Source organism: Patagioenas fasciata, chromosome 12 (genome assembly GCF_037038585.1).
Source record: "Patagioenas fasciata isolate bPatFas1 chromosome 12, bPatFas1.hap1, whole genome shotgun sequence".
NCBI classification, from domain to species: Eukaryota; Metazoa; Chordata; class Aves; order Columbiformes; family Columbidae; genus Patagioenas; species Patagioenas fasciata.
In genome coordinates this window covers 8,862,435-8,888,158 of record NC_092531.1, presented here as the reverse complement: position 1 = coordinate 8,888,158, position 25,724 = coordinate 8,862,435, and the positions used below count along the sequence as shown (strand labels likewise).

Genomic DNA, 25,724 nt, shown 5'->3' with positions numbered 1-25,724 from the left:
GCTCGGTGTGAAAGTAGATGCGCCCAAGTTAGGTTTAACTCAGAAGCAGGTCTGGCTTAGGGCAGCAGCGTGGCCTGTGCTGCGGGCACCGACCCATCGGGGAGCACTGAAACGCTGGCTGTATTTTAGGGTGTTCCTTGTTTAAAGGAGAGAGGGTTGTCCTTTGTCTCACAGTACCGGTGCTGCTGTGTGCGGAGGCTGCTGCTCGCTCGGGCTCTTCCCGGCTTTCCTGGAGCCAAGGTGTGGTGCTGCTGCTACCTTTGGCAAAACCAGTTCTTTCAGTCTGTAATGCTTTTGATTTTACAGGGAGTATACAGGGGAATAATGTGGAGAAATGGTTAGAAGGAAAGGAGCAGTACAGGAAAATTTGTTGTGCCTAATGTGTCTTTGCTGAAAAAAAAAAAAAATTAATGACAAGAAGTCTAACTCTGTAGATCCGTCTGTTATCTTTAGAGTATCAAGGGTAAGCCAAGTTGTCAACCAAAAGCATATGGCAGTAGGGAACCACCCTTCAGAGAATTTTAAAAACAAGGTTGCAAAAGCTAAAAATATATGCTCAGGTATTAGTATAGCTTTCCAACTTAAAAAAACCAGCCAGTTTACAGCTCCCAGGACCCTGCTGGGCATGCTGCTTCTCAACAAAGAAGTTCAGCAATTAGAACAATTTTTTCTTTGTTGTTCAGAGGTGTTTCTCCCAAACCAGCACTTACAGGGAGAGGCAGTTGCTGGGCAGTCGACTGATTTATTGCGGCTGGGAGGCAGGAAGAAGGTGCCAGACGCTTGGGGGAACCGAGGAGATTGATGGTGATACCACATGCAGGGGAGTGTCTGTGTTTGCTGTGCGCTTTAAGAATCAAGATTAAAAAGTCATACAGTACTCGCAGATGTAACTTCGAATTTTAACAAGTGAGCTAGGGAAAAAGATGGGTACATTGACTTTAAACCATTCCGATGAACAAACAGCAGGCTCTTGTTAATTTAAAGCAAATTAAAATGGTTATTTTTTAAAATGGATTTTACGTTCCTACTAATATAGTAAAATGTAGCACCTCCCTTTTTAGTTCCGGCTAGTAATATGTGATTATTGTTACATTAACTCCCTAATGGTATACAGAGTCCTCTATCTTTCTTGTTTCTGCTCATTTTAGTGAGATTAATTTTTTAAAGGAGTGCAATACTGGTTTCTGTCAATTCACAGTAAATGCCATTTCTTATTTGCTGGTTTTGCTGCAACTTGGTAATGTAAAATTAAACTGTGAAAATGACATGTATAAATTAGTATCTTGTCAAAATTTAATGCATTTCGAATTACTTTTGATGCTGTTTTCTAAGGTTCTGTTGGCTTAGTTCTTTTTGTTGGTGGTGTTGCCTCAGTTGGAGAAAAATATTCAGAAGGTAATTTTCTGCAGTCTGTAATTATGAGGCATCTCTCATGAAGCACGTTGTCTTAAAATGACTCAGAACTTGTCACCAGCCCTGCTCCAAGTTGCTGCTGACCTTTCCAGAAAAGGAGAGTGAGTGAAGATACTGATACGGGCGGTTTCTGGCAGCCACGTGACCTGCCCGTGATAGCAAAACATTGCAGAATAGGTTGGAAAGTTAGTTCAGGCTGCTGCTGTCTATTTTTATCATTATCTTGCGTTTCTACGATTTGAGGAGCTGGAGCTGTCACGCTGGCGGAGTGATGCTGATTGGTTAAGTACCTTTTCCTCTCCTCTACACAAAAACTCCCTTCGTTGCAACAATAACATCACAAGGTAATGTGGAGGCACTTTTGAATATTTGAATACACGACCGTATCACTGTATGGTGGAGGGGTGTTGCATTTGACACTGATATTTGGAAGCTGTTTTTACCGAAGTTAGGGGATTGATCAGAGGAGCGTGTGCACCAGCCTGAATCGCTCTTTTGGCCTAAACAAGTTCCCCTTGAAGCTATCTGAGTTGATACTGGGGGTTTGTGATGAAGGAAGACTTCTAAAAACCAATAAGAGGAAGCACCGAGAACAAGTGTGTTGATCCAAGAATGAATGTCTCTGTTGCAAATTAAAGAGCAATGGTTTATGTTAATTTCTGAGCGTCTCTAGAACTTCTGTGATGTTGCTGTTGTGTAGTTAGGAAGTCTGAGGGTGTAAGCACCCAATTTAGAAAATGGCATGCTTTCTCCCGAGAGTTTAATCTGGTCAGGCGTGTTCTGTACAGTAAGCAGTGCAGAAAGCAGCGTGCGTTTGCTTTGAGGAGCTTGAAGACTATTGGAAGAAAGCACAGAATGTTTTTTTTGCAGATTCGGAGGTAGTTTGCTGTTGTATTTGAGAAGACGAATATGTAAAGCAGAGATGGTACAGAAACTGAAAATGGCTTTTAATCGGTGCTGTAGTGTGAAATACTGCACGCAAGCGTCTGCTAATTCCCGTTGGAGTGCAGTCCTTCGTGCGCCGGGGTTTCTGGAGCTCTGCTGGAGCTGGAAGCAGAGCAGCCGCGGGCATCGGCGAGGCCGTCAGGGGCTGAGTCAGCGGGGCTCGTGTGCTGTGCCACACCTGCAGCGCTGCCGCGCACATCGCGCGATGGTGAAAAGCGCTCCGGAGCGGCTCAGATGTGGGATTCCTCAGCAGCTTTGCATAGCCTCACGAAGCCACGGGGAGCCATGCCTCACCTAAGTGAGATTGCGGCCTTCTGAGCACACCTGTGCAGCTCTGAGAGCTTTTCTGACTCTTTCTGCATGGCTGAGGTTTCATTACTTGTTCTCTCTGGACTCATTGATTGTTCTATGTAGAATTTTAAGTTCTTTCTTTAGAAGAACAACTGCAGACAGATGGGATTGTGCACGCTGAAATGGAGATGCGGTTAATTTTTGATTTTTAAATTTTTTTAAAGAGGAATTGTACTTCTGAAGGACGCTTAAACTGTTGCTTTTCTGATCGCTGTCAGTTGAATACATGTTTTTCTTAAGTGACATAATTTTGTTAGATATTGCAGAGCAATTCTGGCTGTAGACTGCTATTTCCTGCAGGAGCTAAATATATATGCCTGGCATCTGTTTCGTGCATTCTGGCTTGTGTTGAGTAAGAGCTGTAATTTCACCGTTGGTCAGAACCATACATTGTGGTGTTCGCGAGTGACGCTGGGACCATAAAAAGTACCGGGGAGAGCTGGCACAAGGAAGCTGTTTGCGGCCTAGTGAACTGGGTTTAAGGTGGAAATCCACATGCTAAATTAATGACATTTTTTCTGTGTTTGAACGAATTTACTAAATTACTTAGTGAATTCAGTTAGTTCAGAATAACCCAGAGTATCACTGAATGCTTTATTTTTATGTGAGAGCAAATGTTTAGGTCTGAGTAGGAGAACTTTCAAGAACACAACTGTACAGGGTCAGACGGATTTGACGGTTATTTTGTTTGCTCTCCGCAGGCAGTTTTGGGTTTTGTTTCCTCAGATAAATCAGGTACACTGTTCTCTTTTCACTGGGGTAGGTAACAGCGTTCTGCCACATTTGCTGGGCTGTTGTAGTCAGTGCCAAAACAAATACACTGTAAATGCTCAGGCACACAGACTCGAGCTGTCTTGGCTTTCCTTTTCATCTCAGCTCCTTCTTAGTGTTTGTTTTCCATCTCCATGAGTTTTTGTCTCTGTTTTTGCTTTTTCTTTTTGTTACCGGAGGTCCTCGTTTCCTCTTTCCTCTTTCGCAGTTCAATACAGAAGGACAGACAGCTCACTAAAACTGCAGACGGGTGGGTAGGACCTTCTTTCCATGAAAAATTGTGTTCAGTCAGCTGTCCATTGGCTCAGGGTGAACTCATGGGCAGCGTGTGGGCCTAATGGCCTGTATGTTCGATGGTCATTTGTCACACTGTGTCTGGAAAATTAATTTGGCCTGAAAATCACCAGATCTAGTCTGAAATGTAATTGACAAAATAAGGATGTACAGAAATTTACCTTTTTTTAAATTCAGTCACTTCAATTTAATTCAAACCTGAGTAGTCTTATGTCCTTTTGTCTGGGTCGCTGCAATGCAGGAATGCTTGTTAGTAACTCTGCAGACTTTGTAGGTTGTTATATCTCCTCAAATTAATTCCCTGGCTATCTTTTAAATGAAAGCTTGTTAGATTTGGGGGTTTTTTTAGATGAAGTTTCATTTTCCTGAAAACTGTTTCTTTTTATTTTTTCCCATTTGAATTGGTTACTGACGTACAAGCCAACCATGGGGCGGTAGGTGTCTACCTGTGTGATAGAGCACAGTGCTTTGGAACTGACTGTTACAAGGTGCACATCTGTTGAGGTGGGTCATGGGTCTCAATTTTGGTCTAATAAGCTAGACCTAATTTTCCTTTTAATTACAAAATGAGAGTCTTTGTTTTCAAATACTTGGTCTTTTTTAAAGTCAACCAACTTAAATTGATGGCAATGAATATTTTCTAGATTTGCTTTTCAAAAATTTGTTTATACTCTCAAAAAAATCACAATCCATCACAAAACTTGAACGTTGGCAGAAGAGAGAAGCAGTCAGACATTTAGTACATTGCCTTTGTTTGGAAAGCAGATCTCATCTTCATGATGATTTTGAAGTTGGATTTTGAAGGATGAATTTTACTACTGAGCTTCTGAAGTATTTAATGATGTAACTAAAACTCAATGTTTTGAAATGACCCAAAGTGCACGCGCAGTGTGTGGGAGAGAGACTCATGTGCATGGCAGACTCTTGATATACCCACGGATTAGTGCAAATCTCATTACAGTCGCTTTAAATGTAAGCAGGATAATAATTTTCACCTGTCTTTCCTGAGTCCTTCAAGATGTGCACGTGTTAAACAAGATCAGGGCATTACTCTTTGTTTTTCCAATTTTTGCAAGGTGCTAGGGCTGACTGAAACTCGTCAGGGTTTTTGTCACATCTGTCTCTGAGGTTCATAGAGTGAAAATTTGGAATGAAATTAAGCTTTGAGCCATTTCTCATTTGATCAGTGGCACTCCATTTAATAACCTGTTCTTGCTGTGTTTTCTCTTTTAACAAACATTAATTACCTAGGTAAAAAGTGGTTAAAGGCCATTAAGATAATCCGTGGAGGTTAGAAAGTGCAACTTGTTCAGAAATTTACATCTGAAAACTAGTAAAGGCTTTTCTGATTTTTATTTTGAGATTATTGGAGGAAACAGTTTTTATTGTAGAGAGAATGATATCTGATAAAATAGTCATTGCTTTGTGGTGTCTTTGCTATGGGAGCAGTGTAAGATTTTGTGTACTTAGTGATTCATTTCCTTGATTATAAGAGGGTGTTTTAAACTGTACATGACACGATGAATACACTTATCATTCAACAATCTCAACTGGTATGTCAGGGCAGTCCTCTAGTGGTTGGGGGTTTTTCCTGTTCTTTGGAAAATCTTACATAATTCTGGATCTCGTAAACATAGTTATGAAATTTCTTTGATAGATTTTTATTACCCGTTTGAATTGAATCACAATACCCACAGGCAACCTGGCAAAACAAGGTGGTTATTCTGGAAGTCAGCCCGTCCCTCTCCGTACAGGAGCTTTTTAATTTCAGAGCGACGTGATACTGCAAGTTGGGGGATGTGAGTTCTTACCGGTACCAAACAGGCAGGTGCTGATTTTTCAAGGTAATTCATAGGTGCGTTATTGAGGATTCTGTGTGAATGTGAGTGCCCACTTGTCCATGTCAAAATACAGATTCATTTGGTACAGGCAGCCATGACCCTTTTTATTTTATTTTTTTTCTTGTTTAACCTTGGGTTCATAAGTTTTTCAGTTGGTAATGTTTTTGTCCACTGAGCACTTGATGTCCTCCTTTTTTGATCACAGGGATGGTTAGCCATGTGCCTTTGGCTAATATTGGGGAAGTAGGGATGAAATAGTGGGGCCTACAAATAAGTAGATTAATTACTATGTTATATAAAAGCAAGAAACCTTGCTGTCTTTCCCTTCTTTTCCCTCCTATTTCTAGCTTGAGTGTTTTGACCTGAGATTAATTGCCAACTGACTCAAGAAGATTCCTTTCCTTAAGGGTTTAAAAATTATGTTACACTGTTGGCTTTGCTGTGTTTTTTCTGGCCGCTGTCTGAAAATGGATATTTGTGTGTCTCGCTTTAATATAAAGATTGAATAACTTTATTTTTTTCTTGGCATGCTACTACTATAATAAGGAGCAATATCTGTTTTCCTGTGAGGGCTAGAAAGCATTTAATTTTAAAATATATCTATGTGTGTATGTTTATATTTAAATCTGGGTACTAATTAGTTATCAAAGTAGCCAAGCCACTAGAAGTTGTTTTTAGAATGTAAAGGAGAAATAGAGGCAATAATTAAAAAAAAAAAAAGAAAGCTTTTGGTCACAGTTCTTAGGGACACGGTTTAGTGCTGGGGTTGGTTGTTGATGATCCTGAGGGTCTCCTCCAACTGAAACGATTCTATGATCGTTTGTATAATAAGCCTGTTCCGATGATCTTCTCACTGTTGTTTTCAGGTAGGAAATGGTCTATGTGGTATATGCAGGAAGAACAGCTACTGGTATTGCTTGACCTCAAGTTTGACTTTGCGTGTAGAAAGACTAAATGGCCAAAAAATAGGGCACTACTGTAGCCTGAGAGCTACAGTCTATGTGTTTGGTAGTGCTGGGCGACCTTATTTCTTTACCATAACAGAAGCAGCACAGGACGCTCTACCTGTGTGTTGCTGCTATAGGAGATGTGACTTTGGTTTTGCACCTTCCCTGCAGCCCCAGCTGGCTCAGCCGCTTCCCCAGGAGCTGATGTGCCTGTTCCCCCCGGTTCAAAGATGCTTTCCTTACCTGCCTGTCTGCTTTTCCACCACGGGATAAAGAATACAGGCAGACTAAAAAACACGCGTGTTTGAGCTCCAAGTTGTTTGGTGTGGAATTCTGATTGCATAATCCACATAGCAAACTGTAAGCCAGCGCGGCTGAGCGTAACCCGGAGCTGAATTACATGCAGATGGAGCTAATGACATTGTTCTCTGGCAAACATTCCTCACTGTTAGGAATGTGTTGGGGACCTCAGTGACCTATTTATCCTATGAAAGATTGTTCACCTACCCATGTTTTATATTCTTACTCAGTTGTTTTTTACTGTGTGTGAATTGTATGCAGTTTTCTGTTGTGATAGAGTGGTTCACTGTAACCACTGGTGAAATCTCTCATATGTGAGACTCAGCAATGCTTTTATTTCGTGACAGAGAGGAGGAAACCACACGTTCCATTGTGCGTGAGCACAAATATTGATTGATTTTCAAAGTCCACTCACTAGCACAATATAACTTTTTTTTTTTTCTCACTAAAAACTTAATCTTTCTGGTTTCAGCTGAAATACAATAGCAGAAGAAATAACTGTGTTGGTTTTTTCCATAGCTGTATGGTGAGGGTGCTTTCTTGCCTTCTATGCTCTTCAGAGTCTCTTTGAATTCTCTTACATTTCAATGTGATTTGAGACAGGCTAAGACTTGCTATTTTTTGAGACTCCTATTCATTGTGCAAGTCTTTGTTATGAAGGTATGAAACACTAAAACAATAGTTAACATTTTTGTATTGTTAGTGGTGCTTACCAGGAAGCTTACTTCCTTGTAAATTCTCTTGCTTTGATTTAAATGTAATTTAAATTGCATCCTTTCTTACCTTTTCCTCTGGTATGGGGTATTAGCTGGTTTTAAAACAAACCATTTAAAATAGTGTAATTAAAAGCCATTTCCCTTTCTGTCTGGTTTCAATTTGACTAGAATGCTGTTCTTCTGAAGCACACAATAAGATGTCTAACAAATGAAACTTATGTAAGGTATTGTTAAATAGAATATTTATTTTTCTAAAATCAAATAGTTTAACACAAGTTCAGTCCATTTATGAATTTCTTGTAATGGGACTGAGAGCAAGATAGAAGAGCTTTATGTGAAATGAAGCTTGAAAACAAATGGGAATACTCCTTAAAACCTAACCAGTAAACCAGCTGGCCTGTAGATAAGGTGTGGAAGATGTCTCTAGTTTGCAATGCCTGTGACATTCCTTTGTCCTGTATTCTCTGGCTAGAATGGCGCTTTAGCTTACTCAAAGGTTTAAAAAGTACTCTTGTAACATTTACTTCTTTTAGTCACCTGGTTTTCATTACAGTTACTCGTCTGGAATTGACTTCCCTTAAGTTCCTAAAATGTAGAGCAGATACTTTTACCAGATGTGTATATGGTTTAAAAACACTGCTCCCCCCTCCCCAGCTGCTACCCCCCAGAAACAAAAAAAAGTAAATCAGCAACTACTGACATTTAATGCAGTATTTAACTTCTGGAACCTACTCCTAGAGTATAAAATAGAGTTAGAATTCTGCTTAGACTTAGTGGGCTCCTGTGTATGTCAGTGCCTGCCCTGTTTTATGATTTTACCAACACGTTTAGTTGAGATACTCATTTCAGTATTTTGGATCTCTCCCGAATGTCAACAGACAATAAGGTTGGATAATAAAGCTGGTGCGTATGCTTGTAGCAGCTGCCTTTTTAAATACACGAAATAATGCAAAGCCAAAAACTGGGAACACGATCGGTTGTGCTATTACATGTGTAATTGGTACTAAGTGTAATTGCCTGCTAGGAATTTCTACATGCTGCCTCTACAAATACTGACTTACTTGGAGGACACCTATGTTTTTTGAGGCTTCTTCAGTTCTGCTTAAAAAGGTTTTTTTCAGTGCCAGTGTATCCGATCCTGCACACATCCAGCTGTCCTGCAGTCTTGACTGATGTTCTGAGAAACTGTTTTATTGTATATGCTGGTTTATAACCGAGTTTATGGGCCAGAAGGAAACAGTGCACGTGACTCTGTAACGTCGTGATTTTGACGGTTCATTTTAAGTGGAAAATCCTTGGTTCTGGTCTCAGTTCTAAAAACTGAATGTTTCATCTGGAGGATTTGGAACATAGAATACATGGCTCTTGGTTGCTGCAGAGCATGCAGCCGAGGTGAAAGCGGTAAAGGCTAGTTTTGGTGAAAGTCACACTTTCTCTTTTGCTTTGTCTCACTCTTCCCCTATATAACTATTAATGGGAGGTGTCTTTAGCAAAAGGAGAGGTTGGTTCTCCCTGGGCACTTAGGAGTAGTCTGGAAGGAAGGTTTTCCACGGGGAGGATGGATGTGTGTGCATTAAATGTGAGGCGTTCACATCTTGAATCCATGGTGGAAACTTCTCAGCTGATTCATTCAGGCTTTGAAAAGATGGGGTTCCTGCATCCAGAAGGAGTTCCAGAGCTGTGAATTCCAGTGGTGGCCAGAGCCTTTTTTGCAGCCCCAGCACGTGAGCCCAGAGGAACGACAACATCTAGCACCTTTGTCTCCTTGATATTTCTTGTAGGCTAAGAACTTCAGCAATTCCCAACTTAAAATGCTGGCTTTTATAGATGACTCTGGTGTGTCTGGTATTTGTTGTGTATGGCATATGGGAAGTTTTAGGTGTTTTAATTCAGAGCTGATTTGCAAGTCACCTTAAAAGTTCTGTGTAGAGTACTGAGTTTGGGATGTCTTACCCTTGCCTGCAAGTGAAGTGACGTAAAGGTCTAAGGTATTAGGGCTGGTAGGCCCAGTTCTGATCTATGCCGATTAATTTAAAATTCTTTGGTTAATTTTTCATCTCTCTTGCTCCATTTTTCAGTCTGTAAAATGAAAGTGGGCTCTCTGAGAAATGTTCTGAGTCCCATGACTGAAAAACTTTGCATTTGAGATGTTATTTCTAAAGGGTATGCATAATGTTGGAAGGTTTGTGCAGTATTTTGCATTCCCACCACTTGCAATTGTTTCCCAGGATTTTTTGCTCGCAAGTTTCTCTCACATTTGCTTCCAGGTCTGTGGAGGAAGCAGCTTTTATTCTGATTCCTTAGGCCTGATGTGTGGCAGAAGGATCATGTTTCACAAAGCAGGGGTTTCACTTTTTGGTGTGCAGATTGTTGCTTCTTTTTTGTGCTAATGCAGGCAGCCCAGCTCTTTTTACTGGTTTGTCAGGTTCTATGAGGAACCAAATGTAGAGTAACTTTGTCCTGTTACAAAATCCTAACCAACCAGGGCAATGAGGGATTGTTAGGCAAGGTGATATTGAAAGTATGGGAAAGGGAAAGTCTGTATCTCTAGAATACTTTTAACAGTATTCTTCCCTTTTTTTTTTTTTTGAGATACACCTATGTGAGCATACATATAGTGTTTGTATACATCCTACACATACAGCATGCTATACGTATGTGGCATGTTGGGGGATGGACTAGATGTCCTTTGAAGGTGCCTTCCAACCCAAACTGTTCTATGATTATATGGTTTTATGATATATATTTGTTTGTCACTGAGTGCTTATGTTTGTGGGACAAGTTGCTCAGCACAGTATCGGTACAGCAGTGCAACCACAACTGTGTAAATATTGTTCCTGGTGCAGATACTGTGCAGAGGAACAGTGACCTTTTCCAGTTCAGCTTCTATCAGCATAGCCGACCTACTGTGGTGACGTAAACTGAAATGAAAAAAGGTCATTTAATCCAAAGATGTTTCTCTGCAGGTTATTACATTATTGTAGTTTAACCATATAATTATACAAGTAAGATAGTAGTGTTGGTACAGCTCCTTTGGAGAACAGTCCAGGCTGTTTTGTGAAGGCCGTGAAGACCACTGGGAATAGTTCAGCGACCCTAGTCTTGTTTCTATTCAACATGCTCTTGACAGGAGGACCAAAGTATTGCTCTCACTGTGCTCATGTTTTGTGGCCTTTTTTAGTGATGTAACGAAGGACTATTTCAAACGGAGTTGTGCAGCAGCTGTGGCCTCGGGTGCCGCTGTGCCCTGGTCCCCGGGCTCGCTGCTGCCGGCTCTGCGGGGCACGTTCTATATTGCAGGTTTCTGACCTTGGCTGCTGCACAGAAACTGCTTCCTGTTTTTCTCCTCCTCTTCCTGCTGCTTTTTTCTTTTGCCAATTTATAAATTATGCAGTCTGCTATTGAAACAAACCCATTAATTTCACGGCTTGTTTGTATACTCTTACATAGCTGTAGCTTTCTTACAGTGGAAATCTGCAGCTTTGTTGCATAAGGAACGCAGTGTTTGGCAGGAGCTTTCATGCCTCGCAAATGCTCTTGGAGTCAGTTTTCAGTAAAGAAAACAAAAAGGTCACAATTCACAAGTACATCTCTGAGCTATTGTGAGGGCAAGATGGGGTGGGGGCCCCGTGGTGACAGTGCCAAACTGATTAGCTGTATCTTACTCATTCTGCTTGGCATAAGTTGATGAACATTATGTATCAGGATGATTTACAGAAAGCGGGAGCTGGAGGGACATCTCTGAACGCTCCCGTGGTTATGTACGAGTCTGTATGCACTGGGTTGTGATTGTTTGCCCTCTTGGGGCTGGATGGATACTCCATTTACAGAGGGCTTTGTGGGCTAATAATGAGTATTCATTCAGATTTCACTTAAACCAGTCTGTAAAATATAGTATTATAAAAAATTATGTTTCTAAGTGTCTGAATAAGCTGATATTGATGTAAAATGGCAAATGGCTTACGGCTTTAGACATTGTGGCACTGCAGATTTGCTTTCCCTGTCCTTTTGGCATGTTAGTATCATCTTTGCCTAACCACTTGGAGCTATTCTAAAAATATAGCAGAATGAGGGTTGCTAACCATTGCAGTGGCCATTTAAGTTCAAGCTGAGAAAGCAGCCAGTGTTCCTTTGCCTGGATACCACTAAATAAGATGTAACAAACACAGATATATTTTTTTAATGTGGTTAAGATGTTTGCTGAGCATCAAAGTATGGAGTGTTGTGTAGTGCACCCCCCTCCTCTTTTTTTAAATAGCACTGGTGGTTGAAGGAAGATGTACATACCTGTACAAATGGGTCCGAGAGTTTTTCCTCATGATTCTGGGTAACTGTCTGACTTAAAAGTCCTAAACACCCAAGTCTGTTTTAAGGAGCAAGTTCTAGGGCTGTGTAATGTGCTTTGAATTGAGAATGGATTTGCTGCGAATCTGTGTCTCTTGTTTCTGATCCGCTTCTAAGCCTAGTGCCTTCAAGTCAATATTACATCTGAAAGGAATAACGTGTATTTTCTTTATAGATGTAGCCAAACTGTCTACCTTTAATTTAGATTGTAAGCAGTTCAAGGCAGTGACTGCGCTTTACTGTTTGTTCCATGGTACCTCTTGTGTTAGAGTCCTGACTAATGCCTGAAGCTCCAGGCCTAATTTAATTCATTAATAGTCAGGAACAGACGGTAACTGCCTCAGGATCTGAACTGAGGAGTACCTAGGGAGCTGGCTTCAGAGAAACGTGGAACACAATCTTCAGCAACCTTTAAAAAATCAATTGTGCAATCCTCTCAGAGCAGGGCGACTGTAGGTCACAAATTTAATACTGCCTTCTGTGTTTAATCTTAGTGGGAGTCACTTCCATGTTATTTGAGTTCTTTGTGGGAGGAGATGTTTGTGAAGAAGATAAACTACACGTTTTTAATGTGATGCAATTGGAGCAAAGTTCTTCCTCAAAGTTAAAGCAAACAAATGAGCCGTCTTTTCCTATTCCCTCATGTGCAAGATGGAACATTTTAGTGGAAGATATTTTTTGGCCTTGTGCGAAGTTGGTGGACTTGTTTGCTGTTTGTGCAGAACACTTAAACGTGAGGTGAACTCTGTGGAGTGAGCAGTATAATATAACACTTCAGTACAATTTAACGCTTCAGTATAATTTAACACTTGACAAGCAAGGAGTGCTGATGTTTAAAGTATCTGAACGTCAAATTGTAATTGGTACATGGTGGAAAATAAGAGCAACAGTTTGCATTGTAATGCTTTGACCTGCTGGTCGAGAACCAGTGCTATCCACAGATGATACCGCAGTGAAAGCAAAAATGTTGGTTTTAAGTGGGGATTTCTGCTGGGGTTTGAATGCTGGGAAAACTGTTTCATGTTCCTGTCAAGGAAAGTGTACGGTAGTAGTTTGGTCATGCAGCACTTAATCTGTTTAAGTGCATGAATGATTTTGGCTCCCGTTTCCTTCTGGTTAATTTTTTACCTTTCAGTTTGTGTAATTCAGGAAAATAGAATTGTATCAGGTTGCGGTGGTGGTGCATTTGACCGGTGTTTAACGGATGATGGCTGTTTAAGGTCTGCCCTTCCTCTTTTGTTTGCCACTGCCAAATGTTGGTTTTCTCAGTAATGTTTTAGTCAAATTAGACAAACTCCTTCCACTTTTCTAACTTGAAATGTAAGCTGAAACAGCTGTACCTTGCTCCTTTATTTATTGCAAGGTTACCATCACAGTTGGGAGAACCCATCAACCTCAGAAACAGGAAAATTTGTTTTTGGAAAACCAAAACATGGAAACTGAGACATGTGAGATGTGTTTGTCAAGTGAAGTAAAGATTGCAGCAGTTGAAGAAAACAGCTCTGGAGTCTTTACTGAACAGTTTAAAGTAGCTACTTAACTGTGCTTTTTTCCAGTGAACACAGTGAAACTCTTAGTTTTAACCGTTCCTTGGATTGCTCCTGTGACTTGAAATACAACAATTTGTAATAATGAATTCAAATGCAGAAAGCAATTATTTAAGAAGCAGTGTTAGCTAGGGGGCTTTTTTTGTCCAATTTAAATTAAATAGGCAAAATCTAATGGTGACAAAGTAGCTCTTCTAATCAGCTAAACTAGTCACTTCTCTCCCAATTAAAGCAAGGAGGGGGTTAATGTTTTTTCTTACAGCTTATTTAATTTGAATAAGAAACTTCTTTCACTTTTGTTAGCTTAACTTTCTCTGATAGTCTTTGATCTTAACAGTTTGTCGTGTGCCACAGTTTGTAGCTTGGTGAAGGTGTTTTTGAGTTTGTCTAGAAGTCCTCAGTGAGCCTGCTGCGGGGATCCTGCCCTGGAGCAGCTTTCTGAGGTGTTACTGCAGACATGGAACACTGTTCTCAAGCTTTTCTACAACAAATAACAATATACATAATTTACATGCACGCTAGGATTTAATCCCCTTCTCTTGGTCTCTTCCTCCCCATTGCCTTGCAGACCCGTGTGTTTCCAGTGTCTTATTTTTCCTCTGGGACTTCTGAGTGGCTACTCCAAGGAGCAGTTGTTCGTAGCGTGTAGAAGAACAAGGTGGCATCGTACCCTTTTTGTATTTTGGGCGTAATTGAAGTTGTCTTTTTACTGTTCTTAGCATTTAAATTTTCTTACCATACTAGTTGGGTATTTGGAAATGTAATGCTATTCCTGTACATGCTGTGGTAATGGATAATTGTTAACAATTTGACTTCATTCAGATGCAAGCGCTGTATATCGTAGCATCCCTCCTTCAGTGACATGATCCAGATTGGAACTCCACTCAAAATTTGAGAGTTCAATATCAATTTAGTTGTAGTTCCACAATTGCTTTTGTTTATAAAGATGCACATACATTTTCTTGACTAATCAGTGTGATTCTGTGTAAAATTTTGCTCTGTTTGCCTGTTCCACTGTGTTCTGCCTACATGGGTTATTTACTGAGATTTTGTTTCTAATCTGAATTTGCAAACTTTGCTCCTGGATTGGGGTAGAAGTCGGAATATCCCATTTCTATGACTCTACCCTGGGATGATGTTTCATAATTTTATAGTATCTGCTGGTTTTTCCCTTTAAGCCCTTTAGCTTGAAAACAAGCACGGTTATTTAATTTTTCTATACTTAGAGCTGAAAACTTAGATAACATCTTCCGGTGCCTTGCATGGGTTGTGAAGCACAGCACTGGGTTACACTTTAACCTTTAGGCTTCTTGTGTTTGACTTGAAAGGGTGACATCTTCATGGATAAAGGCTTTACCAGCACAGGAATACATATTGAATAAGCGATATGTATTAATATTATTATGCATTGCACAGTAATTTATTCTGTGTGCTTTTATCAGATTGCCAGGCTTTCTTGCAGTATCTTCTTTAAAGTGGCTCGCTGTCTAAATAATGTTATGAAACAGAAGTGAAGTGCTGTGGCTTTTTTTCCGGTGTTGGGTGGACAGCCTTATGAAAAGCCTAAAGAAAGGTTTTTAATCTTTACTAGGGTTTTTGCTACTTGTTTGCTGCTATTTATTGTGTTTCAAAATCACGTAGAACTTATGTGGATGTAATAGGACCAAAAAACCTTAAATTTTTCATTGAAAGTAGCAGGTAAATGTGTAGCCTGCAACTAAAACCCAAGCCAGAAGAAGGTTAATGTGCTTTAGTGTCAATAGCTCTTCAGTCTCATAGTTTAGTCTCTAATAAAGGTTAATGAACATGACTGGCTATTTTACGTAACTGTGCTGCCAGCTGGAGTCAGCAGAGCTGTTGCTGGTGTTCAGAACGTGTTATGCAACTGTAATATCAGACACAATTCATTTAATACTTTTTTTTTCTAATCTTTTATAGTGTGCCGGTCAAATAAAAGTCCGTGGGTCTGTCTGACGTGCTCAAGTGTCCATTGTGGAAGGTGGGTACAAGTGTTGGTGTGTAAGTCTTTTAATCAGACCTTTGTCTTTTTCCTTTGTTGCTTGACTCTGCAGCAGTTGATTTAACTTTTTCCTGAATGACTTACAGTTCCCTGAAATAAACCTTTCATTATCTCATTTAACAGTGTATGTTTATACTGAACACACTTCCTTGCTACCTTACGAGAATCCAGAGATTATACTCAACATCGTATTTTATTTCCAAAAGATAAGTGTACAGTGGATGTGGTTGCTCAGCTCAGAAAGTGCCTTTAGTGATTCAGTGGATTATTGTAAAGTTCCATTCTGGAAAAGATGTCTCTGTTGTAATAAGATTAAACCAGTAAGAATTCTTGGAAACCCACAAATGTTGGCATAACTGATTTTGAGAAAAATAGCAACTGTCTAGCTAAGACAGAAAAATACCTTAAATGTACTGTAGTGTAGTTTTGGAAGAAACTTATTACCATAACATATAAGGACGAGTTATCATCAGAATTCATTCAGAGTACACCTGTGTTTTGTCTCTGTTAGTTAAGGTACACCCAAAGAAATTGTAGAGGGATGATACGGTCAATGCTGCTATTTATATGTCAGGATAATTGTAGAAAATTTGCTGCTTCTTAGTGACTTTGTGTTTTAAAGTGTATTCAATAAAGTCCAGGTTTTGTTTCTTTGATCTGGATAGCAGTAAGGGCCACATTTTTCATAAAGCCTCCTAGGGTTTTCAGCAGAAAACCTTTTTTTTTCTCTTTTTATTTAGTGTTTTATCTTAGAAACTTATACTTGGTGAGAGCCAAGAGATGGGGAGCTACTTCATGTCATGATGGTGTAAAATAAATACTTTGGAATATTTTACTTTTTACCAATTAAAATGATGGTGTAAAATAAATACTTTGGAATATTTTACTTTTTACCAATTAAAAAAACATATTACTCTCCACATATTAGTGTCCACCTCTCTTGTATGCAGGTAGTAGACATTGAGTCAGTTATTTATGCAATTTTGACTTTCTAAAGTGCTCCCATCCTTAGAATTTAAAATAATTGCATAAGAAGTAGGTAATATACCTTGTAATGAGAACACTTTTGATCATGAAAGCACGCAGCATATTCTATTTGGATAATGTTTGAAATTCAAGGAAGAGAAATGGGACTTTTCAAATCTTCTCTTGAAGAGGGGTTGTGACAAAAGTGCTGTGGGGTTCTGCCAGCACAGCAGCGTTGGCTACTGTGTCAGTCGCCCTGTGGCTCTGGTGCCTGAACCAGCGTGGCTGTGTGAGCAGAATTGTTCACACCTGCAACTGAGAACAAGCGGACGACAGAGAAACCTTCCTGTGGAGCATGTGCAGCGTTCCTGGTGGTTTGCAGTACTGAGTCCAATGAGCGAGAAATGGCGTTAATGATTTTCAGAGGATACTTAGGGCTCTTGCATTTGTAGTGACACTTTATTGATGAAAGATGCTTAATTTTCTAGATCTCAAATTTTGAGCATGAAAATGCTCGTTGTGTCAGCAAAAGAGCCACAGGATTTTAGATTTTCTGTGATGTGACCCCAGGCACCAGAGCCTTTTCAAATTATGAACTTTATAAGACGCAGAATGCTCTAAATGGTGCTGCAGAATGGGAAAGCTTAAAATGGATGTGCTTTCATATGGGGGTCAGCACACTGTTAAAGTAATCATAAATGTGATGGGTGCTGGGTGGAGAAAAAATTAGAGCTGTAAGAACAGTATATGGGAAAGTAATATAGAGAACTGACCACGTTACAGGTATAGAAAAAGGGAGCCAACGGTTTCACAGTTGTGAAGGTGCATCAGTCTGTTCAGGGCCCACATCCCCGGGTTTGGTACAAGGATGCCAGTTGGTGGTTGCTATGAAGGAGATGGAGAGATTAATTTAGACAACATGGAAGAGTAAAAGGGTAAAAAGTTAGAAAATTTAACCGATGTTTTCACAGAGGTGAATTGCCTGTTTTAATGCTGGTATAAATATTGGATGCTTATTAGGCTGCCTTTGTTCTTCTTACATTCAATGGATGTTGGTTAAGTAACTGTTTAAAAGTATACGACTTTTTTTTTGTTTTTCATTTATTTTAGATATGTGAATGGCCATGCAAAAAAGCATTATGAAGATGCGCAGGTTCCTATGACCAATCATAAGAAAACAGAAAAGCAAGAGAAAGTTCAGCATACTGTGTGTATGGATTGCAGTAGTTACAGTACATACTGGTAAGGGTTTAAACGCTGTAATTTGACAACTTTTTACATACTAGAAGAAAAATACTCTAGACTCTTGTGAAGCATTATATTACACATATTGTTATGCACTTTATCTCTTGATTTCCAAACCTGGCTGTTTAAAAACAGTTACAAAATAAACCCTCTACTTTTGCATGTGTATTGTAGCACTGACTGGGGCTAAACTCCTGCCTTTCAAATGACTTAGCAGAAACTTTTTGAAATAAATGCTATTTATTAAAATGTGTTTTGGAGTTGCTTCTGTTTGCTTTGGGGTATGTTGAGAACCTAATCTTTTAATTGCAAAGGCTGCTGTTTGGTTGTAGTGTTTCTCCTTCCATCAAGTTGGTGAGCCTTTCACATACCCTTTATTTCTCAGAACATCAGAAATTAAAATAATACGATATAGTTCCTGCCCAAGGGATGTGAACCTAAGCTGTGCATGTGTGGGTTTTGTGTGGGTTTTCCTTTCCAATATTATTGTTTTTCTTCACTCTGAAAGGCTTCCTTCTTTTGGAGATTTGGAGCAACCTGTATGAGTTTGGGAAAGTGACGGATGCTGTTTGGAAGCAGCATCAGCTTTCTGACAAGATTAAGTAGCGGAATCACAGGGAGTGATTATTTTTAAGAGAAGAACGGCTTGGGCTGGTGTGTTCTGTCGGTTTCTTTGAGTGAGATGTGAGCAGTTTCCTGTTAGCTTCGTGGTTTCCTGTGTGTGTTACTCGTGCAGTGCGGCACTGCAGGGTTTGAACAGTGCAAATCTCGGGGAAATCCGTGTTACGGTCTTGTAAAATTATTGAGGATATAGCTCCACCCATGGGTATTTTGTTTCAATAATTGGGTATCTTTTCTGTATATCATCAGGGAAAAGTCTGTCTGCTAAAGATTGAGTATGCAGCTTTACACAGAATACTTCTGTAACAGATATTTTTATCCCCTGCAACACAGTTGAGTGGGCTCGCCTGAAGAAAACTCAAAAATTATTCAGATGGTGTATGCAGCAATGACAAAAGCTGTACTGCTTTTAAGCATAGAAGAAAAGTTTGAGTAGCTTTGCGATGTACAGGGATTTTGCTTCTATTTACATTTTATTTAAATGACCAGCATTTTTATCTGCTTCTACGTGAAAACATTCGAAGATGTCAGATTTTTCAAAGTGATACATACGCACAGGTTAACAGCATTGGAACAGGTGTGGGAAGCTAATTCCATTTTCCGAACTAATGCTGCTAACAACTGAGCTCTACGTTGTGGCTTTTTGTTTTGTTTTAAGTATGACCTGTCTTCTCATCACTCTGAAGGTAATAATAACATGTGGAGGAGTTTATCACAGTATTTGAAGTCTTGGTTATGTCTCCATTTACCATGGCAATTAGTATGCCCAACTTGCTGAGGCTTGATGAATTACACTAACAAGTCGGGGCACCCTGCTGACCTTACCCGAATCCAAATGAGCATTGCAGAATGATGTGCTTGCGAGGGGCAGGTAGGCACACGTTTGGTGTTCCACAGCCTATTTGTGGCAGGACAGGTGAGAAGCAGTTTAGTGTGTGATGTCTTCTCTGCTGCGACTGGAGCAGAAGGCTGAGTCATTTCTGGATGAACTGGAACTAATTGCCGAGGTTTGCCTTGCGGAGCTCCTGTTGTGTATAATTCACGAGCAAATTATAACTCTCCTGTGCTGTGTGACGCTGAACAAGTTTCAAAAGCAGTGTATCTTTGCTTTCATCTAGGATATTACAGTTTTTTCCCCACCTGATAATAGAAAGAGATACCTGGATTTGTTAATTGTACCCATTTTTTTCAGTGGGAATGAGTTTAGATGTGTAAAGATGAAGCAGAAAGCGTGCGGACCAACTTCTGCCCCTTTACTGCAGACAGCACTGTAGTGGCTGCTGTCAGGTGGTGCTTGCCAGCTGCAGCAGATCGTTGAGTGAAGTCAAGCCGTAACTAGCTCCTGTGGACATGGAATTCTGAAACGCTATTTTTTAACTTCTTTGGTGTGGACATAGATCCAGTAGACAGTGCTATGCTTATGCAATGGTGTTTCTTTCAAATGAGCTTTTATTTAAAGATTAATATTTTATGCTAGCAATGTGGGCAACCTGATTAGTTTGAAAAATATACCATCCTAAGACTCAGTAGAATTTTACTTCTACTGTTAAAATAATGCAGATATTTTGATGCAATGCTTTTATTTGCAATTTTGTTCACTGCACAGAGTTGAGTGGAATATTCTGGTTCCATTTTTATTCTGCGGATCCCAGTTTACTGTGTTCCTTAGCTTGTGTGATAGTAGCAGTGAACAAGCCTGTCTGGGCACTTTTCTAAGCATTTAATCTTTTGCTTTTCTTTGCCCATGTCACAAACGTTGATGCCGTCATGAGAGCACAGTGCGGGGGTTTGCCTTAGCTATTAGTGTCAGTCCAAGGGGAAGAAATACTGTGTGACTGTTGAATTTTGTTTCTAGTTCACGTGCAGTCTTGCTGTAAACCAAAACCAGAACAAGCAGTCTCCTGTAACTGCATTTCAACGTGGAAGTCTTAAGTGTGAATGTTTTCTTTTACGTGATCACAAGCTTTTGACATAACTTTGAAAGGAAAGTGTTTCACTTCTGGTGGGATGGTGGATTTTTATTTTTCCTTTTTAATCTGAGATGAGGTTTTTATTGTACATATGAGTTTGGTAATGTTTTGAGAAATACAGGCATGCTTGAGTATTGGGCAACTAGGGATTTGCTTTTCCAGAGGGTTTTGATCTTTCTTCTATGCCCTCCTATTCACCTGTTCAGTCTTCACAGTGAAAAAGTTGAGAGAATGTTAATCTTTCATTTACTATGAGAGTACAGCTCTCTTTTTGCTTCTTTGGTCACTTTTGAGACGGTAGCTGCAATACTGAATCTTCAGACTGAATTGTGTTTGAGACCCTAAGCACTGACTCCTGGGTTCCACTTTTTGGAGGTAACCAGCCTTTCAGGTAGTTCTAAAGTACCAAATCCAAGGAGTTTACGAGAAGGACAAATCTTTTTTCTCTTCAAGCTGTTGTCTGAAGCTTTCTCCTCCTGTGTTGGTGGTTGTTTTTCTGTGCAGGAGAAGTAAAATGATACGTGGAAGAAGCCTGCTTTGAGAAATACATCTCCTGAAAGAGGACTCTTGTAAATCTGTTTTCCTCTGTGCCAGCGCACAGGCAGTTGGTTGGCGCAGAAGAAAGGCCGCCCTGTTCACATATTTGCATATTTTTCCTGTGTTCGTTTAATCCCAGACGCAATTTGCAGGTCAGATTTCTGCCCCATTATCCTCCTTGTTATCTCTTAAAGGGACAAGCTCGTTCTGCTCTTCTCCCCGCTCACACACCTGGGCTGGTGTGAAAGTAACTAAGTGCCAAAGACTTCCAAAGATTGTTAGTCTTTCTTTTTTGTGATAGTGGTTATATTTTAAAAACAGGCTAACTGTGCTAGCACATTAGCATCCAAATATGAGATTGGTTAGGACTATTACTTTTCATTCTGCAGTCAGTGGAAATTAAAGAAGGTAAAAAGCTTTTTGTTATCAACACAGTAGAACTTGAGTTCTTAGTTTACTTATATAAGACATTAGCACAACTAAGGAAACTTGGATTTTCTTTATTTTTCTTGTCCTGTAATTCCTAAAATGCAGTTGGGGCTTTCGTAGCGTGAAGTTGTGTCACCCACCGAAGCGGCTGGCGCGGGGTGACCTGTTCCCCAGAGCAGAGCGCACGGGCACTGGACTCCTGCCATTTTAGCAGCAAAAGACGCCAGAGAAGACCAGGCCTTGGAGGTAGAGGTGCTAAAAATAGGAAGTGTACAGAGAGGAAAATATTGCTAATCCGTATAAGGGACCCTCCCCAGAGTACAGAATTTGTTCTATACAATTGCTGTAGAACTACTGTGTGCAAAAAGGTGTATTGTTAATGTTTTATAGTCCTGAGGTCCAGAAATCGGATGTCTGTTTTCAACGTCGACTTCGCATACAGGAAGTAATCTCTGAGCAGTTTACGTTCAAGGGGTGTGGGCTTGACGAATTTTAAGCTCTTAAAATATAAACGAGTTCCTATGCTGTTGGCTTTGTTTATCCAAAACAGATGGGTAGTAATGCTTTTGTTTCTAGTAGTAGTGCTGAATCCTCAGTGTTGAAAGGGTTTAAAACCCCTGCTCATTAAAAGTGAAATAGAAGCAGCTTGTCTTGTTTTTAAGTTAATCTTAAAATTAGTTTTTCACTCTTGCATGGCCCCTGACATTTAATGTATTTGGTTTTATTCCTCCATCTTGGGGAAAGTGCTAACTTGCGATTTTATGTGAAGATGTAACTGGTATGTGAGATGAGACTAAAAATAAGGTTAACATGATGTTTAGGGCCTGGGAGCAAGTATTAAATCACCTTTCAGCAATAAGTTGGCTTAGAGACTTTCAGTGAGCTTGCATCTGCTTTCACTCCCTGTTTATAAATGTCAGTAGCGACACAAGTGGGGTGTCAATATACCTGCGCCAGGGTACCTGGGGTGTGGACATGCTCGGTATTAAGGAGAGGTCAGACTGTGCTGTACTCACCTGCACTGTGCTTACCTCTCGCTAAAACTGGCCTGGTTGTCCTTGGGATGTGGTGTCCTGCGAGAGTGGCAGAGGCAGGAACGCTTGTTGGGTAATTGTAGGTGGCCGATAAAGCTGAACAGGACTACTTAGAACATGGCTGAAGAATAAGCACGTTTACAGACTTCTTCCCCCTACCAAACTAACTAGGTCTGTGGCAGTCTTTAAAAAAACATACATATATTACTGGCAATAGCTATCTTATAATTTCTAGATCTTGCATAAGTGTCCATAACTGCTGTGTTCAGTATCCGGAAATCTTGAGAGTCATACTGATTTCTCTCTCAGAGGTAAAAACCATGACAGTTTCTGGACAGACTGGTCTTGCAGACCCCTTTCGGTGGCAAGGGCCTTACTTTCTCAACTCTGTAGTCTCTTCAAGAACTCAGTGTTTGAATTAGCACTAGCAATACTGTTGCCTTTGAACTACATAGCAGGTTTATGCAACAAAGAATATAGATTCTGGTCGTGCCTGAAGTCAAGAGCTTTATCAGCTACTGAGCACGGACCTGCTCCAGCAGAGCAACTGAGGCTGTGGGGGTGTTCCTTCGCGTTTCAGTCAGTCCTGTGCCAAAGGGAACGGAGAGAAATAGCTACGGTTCTGATATTAAACATATCCTAAGCAAGTCAGTTTTCTTCACAGGAAGCGTTCAGTTGCCTGCCAGAATTTGAGGCCGCAATTTGATACTTGGCAGCGAGCACCGGGCTGAGAAACCCTGCTCAGAGCTGGGCTGCCTCGCAGGGCCGTGGGGAGGGGAGCTGTGCACCCTTGTTGTCGCAGTGCTCGCAGAAGGGCTGGTGCAAGTGCTGTTCAGTCTTTCCTTACCTTCATGTTTCTCGTGCCAGAACACAGGTTATCCAGCCCTGGAGCTGGCTCTTGGCTAACCCGCAGGAGTACGGGGAGGTGCCATCTGCGGCTCCTGCGCACAGCGCTCGGGCCGCTGCTCTGCTTTGGAGAGAGTGTCAAGGAAGCCACACAGAACCCTTGGCTACCGATGTGCAGGTGGATTCTGCGGGGCTGGCCTTCCTTACTGTCTGCAGTGTTTCTTGGTTTTAAGGGATATTTGTCCTTCCTTCCTCCCTCTTCCCTTTCTGTGACCCCATCCCTGTGTGCAGGCATCACCTTTCCTTCAGAAATGGAAGAAAGAGGGTCCACATCACTCTGGGACCTCTGTTCCCCCTTTTTGTGAGAGCGAGAAATGCAAGGGATTTAAAATACAGCAAAGCAGCAGAAGTAATGCCATCTTACAAGAGTGTTCTCCTGGTGACAGTTTTCTTTGCTGCTCTCTCATTTAATTTCTTCGAACTGACATGTGCACTGTGGATTTACATGTGCTCAGGAAAGCAGGGAAATAAGGTGTGGGGTCATTTTCAGCATTCCCTAGAAGACACTTCCCCCCCGCTCTAGAAGTGCTCTGTAACTTCTGCCTTCTGCACTATACGAGGAGTTACAAGCCCACAGTTTGGACATTAAATTATAATGAACATCTTCTTGGGAAATGTGAGATCTTTGTAGAACATTATAGAATTACAGACTTTTGTAACCCTTGCTTCTGCTGAGAGGCCAGTCTGATTTGGCTTCACTTTACTTTGAGGCAATGAGCAAATCAACTTCTCTGTCTTTTTCAGCTCAGTTACTTTTGCATACTTACCCTGAAAAAGCTCAAAATACTTCCTTAAGGTTATGAGAGTTTCTCTCTATATAAAAACTGTATGACAGTTTGGGTGACATTTGTGATTAAAGCACAAGGTGCGAGTTTCCATGGACTTCTGGTGTGTCTTTGGACAAACCATTTTAATCACTTAATTCGTCTTCCCTGGTCCTTTTTCCGTAGCAGAAACTTGTACATTTCGGCACCTTGGGTTTTAATGATAGCTCTACAGTATTAAAATAACTTGACTTATGCTATGCGTTAATAAAGACTTTGTATTCTGTTTGCCTGATTGGTCTTTTCTGATAAATCTTCTATGGATTGTCTACTAGTGCTGCTTTTGGTTACACTGTATGTTTGAATTTCTGTTGAATTGGAACTGCATTGGGGCAAGCAGTACATCATGCTTCTGATTTCTAATAAAGAACTGAGCTAGAATAAAAAGCATGTAGTAAGGCAGTACCTGTACCTTTTCTCCCTATAGGGTAGTTTTCGGAGGGAACTGAGTTCAGTGTGTAGGTGTTGTCCTTCCCTGTCCCCCTCATAATGTCTCTGAATCACTTGAGTGCTTCCTGCACATGGGGTTGCAGGGCTGCTTTGGAGCACTTCACTGAAATCCTTTGATAAATGTTTTTCTTGCAGTTACCGCTGTGATGACTTTGTAGTCAATGATACCAAGCTGGGCCTGGTACAGAAGGTCAGAGAGCACCTGCAGAACTTGGAAAAGTAAGTACGTTGGTTACATCCAGACTGCTTTGGGTGTAATACTGCATCGTTTCAGTGATATTTCTGTTTTACATGTATATATGTTTTTAATGTATGTATTGTGGTCCTTCTGTGTGGGTGATACTGGGTATGTTTAAATATCCTTTTCGTCACTGAGAAGCAAAGGTGCAGAATGAATGGATTTGGCTGATCTTGTATGTTTTGTTTCTCATACAGTGAATGTTGCAGAAGCAGCACGTGGTGATAACAGGAATTTAGAGACCGATTAGCTTTCTTTCTATGTAGCAAATAATTGCTGTCTTTTTCCCTATAAGTGGGAGAGAATTTCCAGAGCGTAGTTTTGTCAAAACCAGAATAAGTAAGTTTCTGGAGCAGAGAAATTGAGGAGAAAATGAAGTAGTCTTCATTGAAGAGAAATACAAAGTAGTATTCATATTAATTGCATAGTTTGGTTTCCAGAAGAAAGATGAAGAAGGTTTATGAACTTGGAGTTGTAAGGCAGAGGCGTGTTTTTCCTCTGCAGGGCACTGTTCTACTGAAAAGCAGATACTGCAGTCTTTGTGATGCAGATGCTGTGGCCAGTGCTGGATAGCAAATAGGCTTTTCACAGTTTGCTTGGAAATCTTATATAATAGTAAGTAGAAGTATGTGTGCGTATACACTGCTTCCAAACACAGTTGAACGCCCCAGGGTTCGAATAGGACTCCTAAGAGATTGCTGTGATTTTCGGGAAGTTTCTGGATCCTCCCATGACTGAAGTGTGCCGCTTTCTCTGGCAGTAGTATTAACATTTTCATGATTTTCCATTCTCTCGTTGCTGGGCTTGTTAGGTATATAATGAGATGTAAAGATGTTTAAACATAATGAGGAGTGCACATTTGGATTTCGAAAATGTGCAGGAGATTTTGCTTGTCAGGAGCTAAATGGTACTGTGGAGACTTCCATTGTGTGTAATGACAGTTTTTGAATGTTTGGAGGGATTTTAATTAAAAAAAAAAAAAGAATAAAACAGCAACAGCACAACAACAACAAAC

General features: G+C 40.4%; 1 protein-coding gene across 5 annotated transcripts in view; it reads left to right on the top strand.

Moving 5' to 3' along the window:
• Positions 1-25,724, top strand: part of USP3 (ubiquitin specific peptidase 3) — a 41,721-nt gene that overhangs the window by 1,226 nt on the left and 14,771 nt on the right. For 2 of the 5 annotated variants that reach the window (XM_071813803.1, XM_071813805.1), the window contains exons 2-5: positions 14,038-14,127; positions 15,408-15,468; positions 17,566-17,697; positions 24,607-24,690. In XM_071813803.1, coding sequence (XP_071669904.1) covers positions 17,615-17,697; positions 24,607-24,690 — 167 coding nt within the window. In that variant the 5' untranslated portion in view covers positions 14,038-14,127; positions 15,408-15,468; positions 17,566-17,614. Of the gene's footprint in view, positions 1-1,673; positions 1,758-14,037; positions 14,128-15,407; positions 15,469-17,565; positions 17,698-24,606; positions 24,691-25,724 lie in introns of those variants that run through there. The other 3 variants (XM_065847032.2, XM_065847034.2, XM_065847033.2) reach the window with 2 other exon arrangements.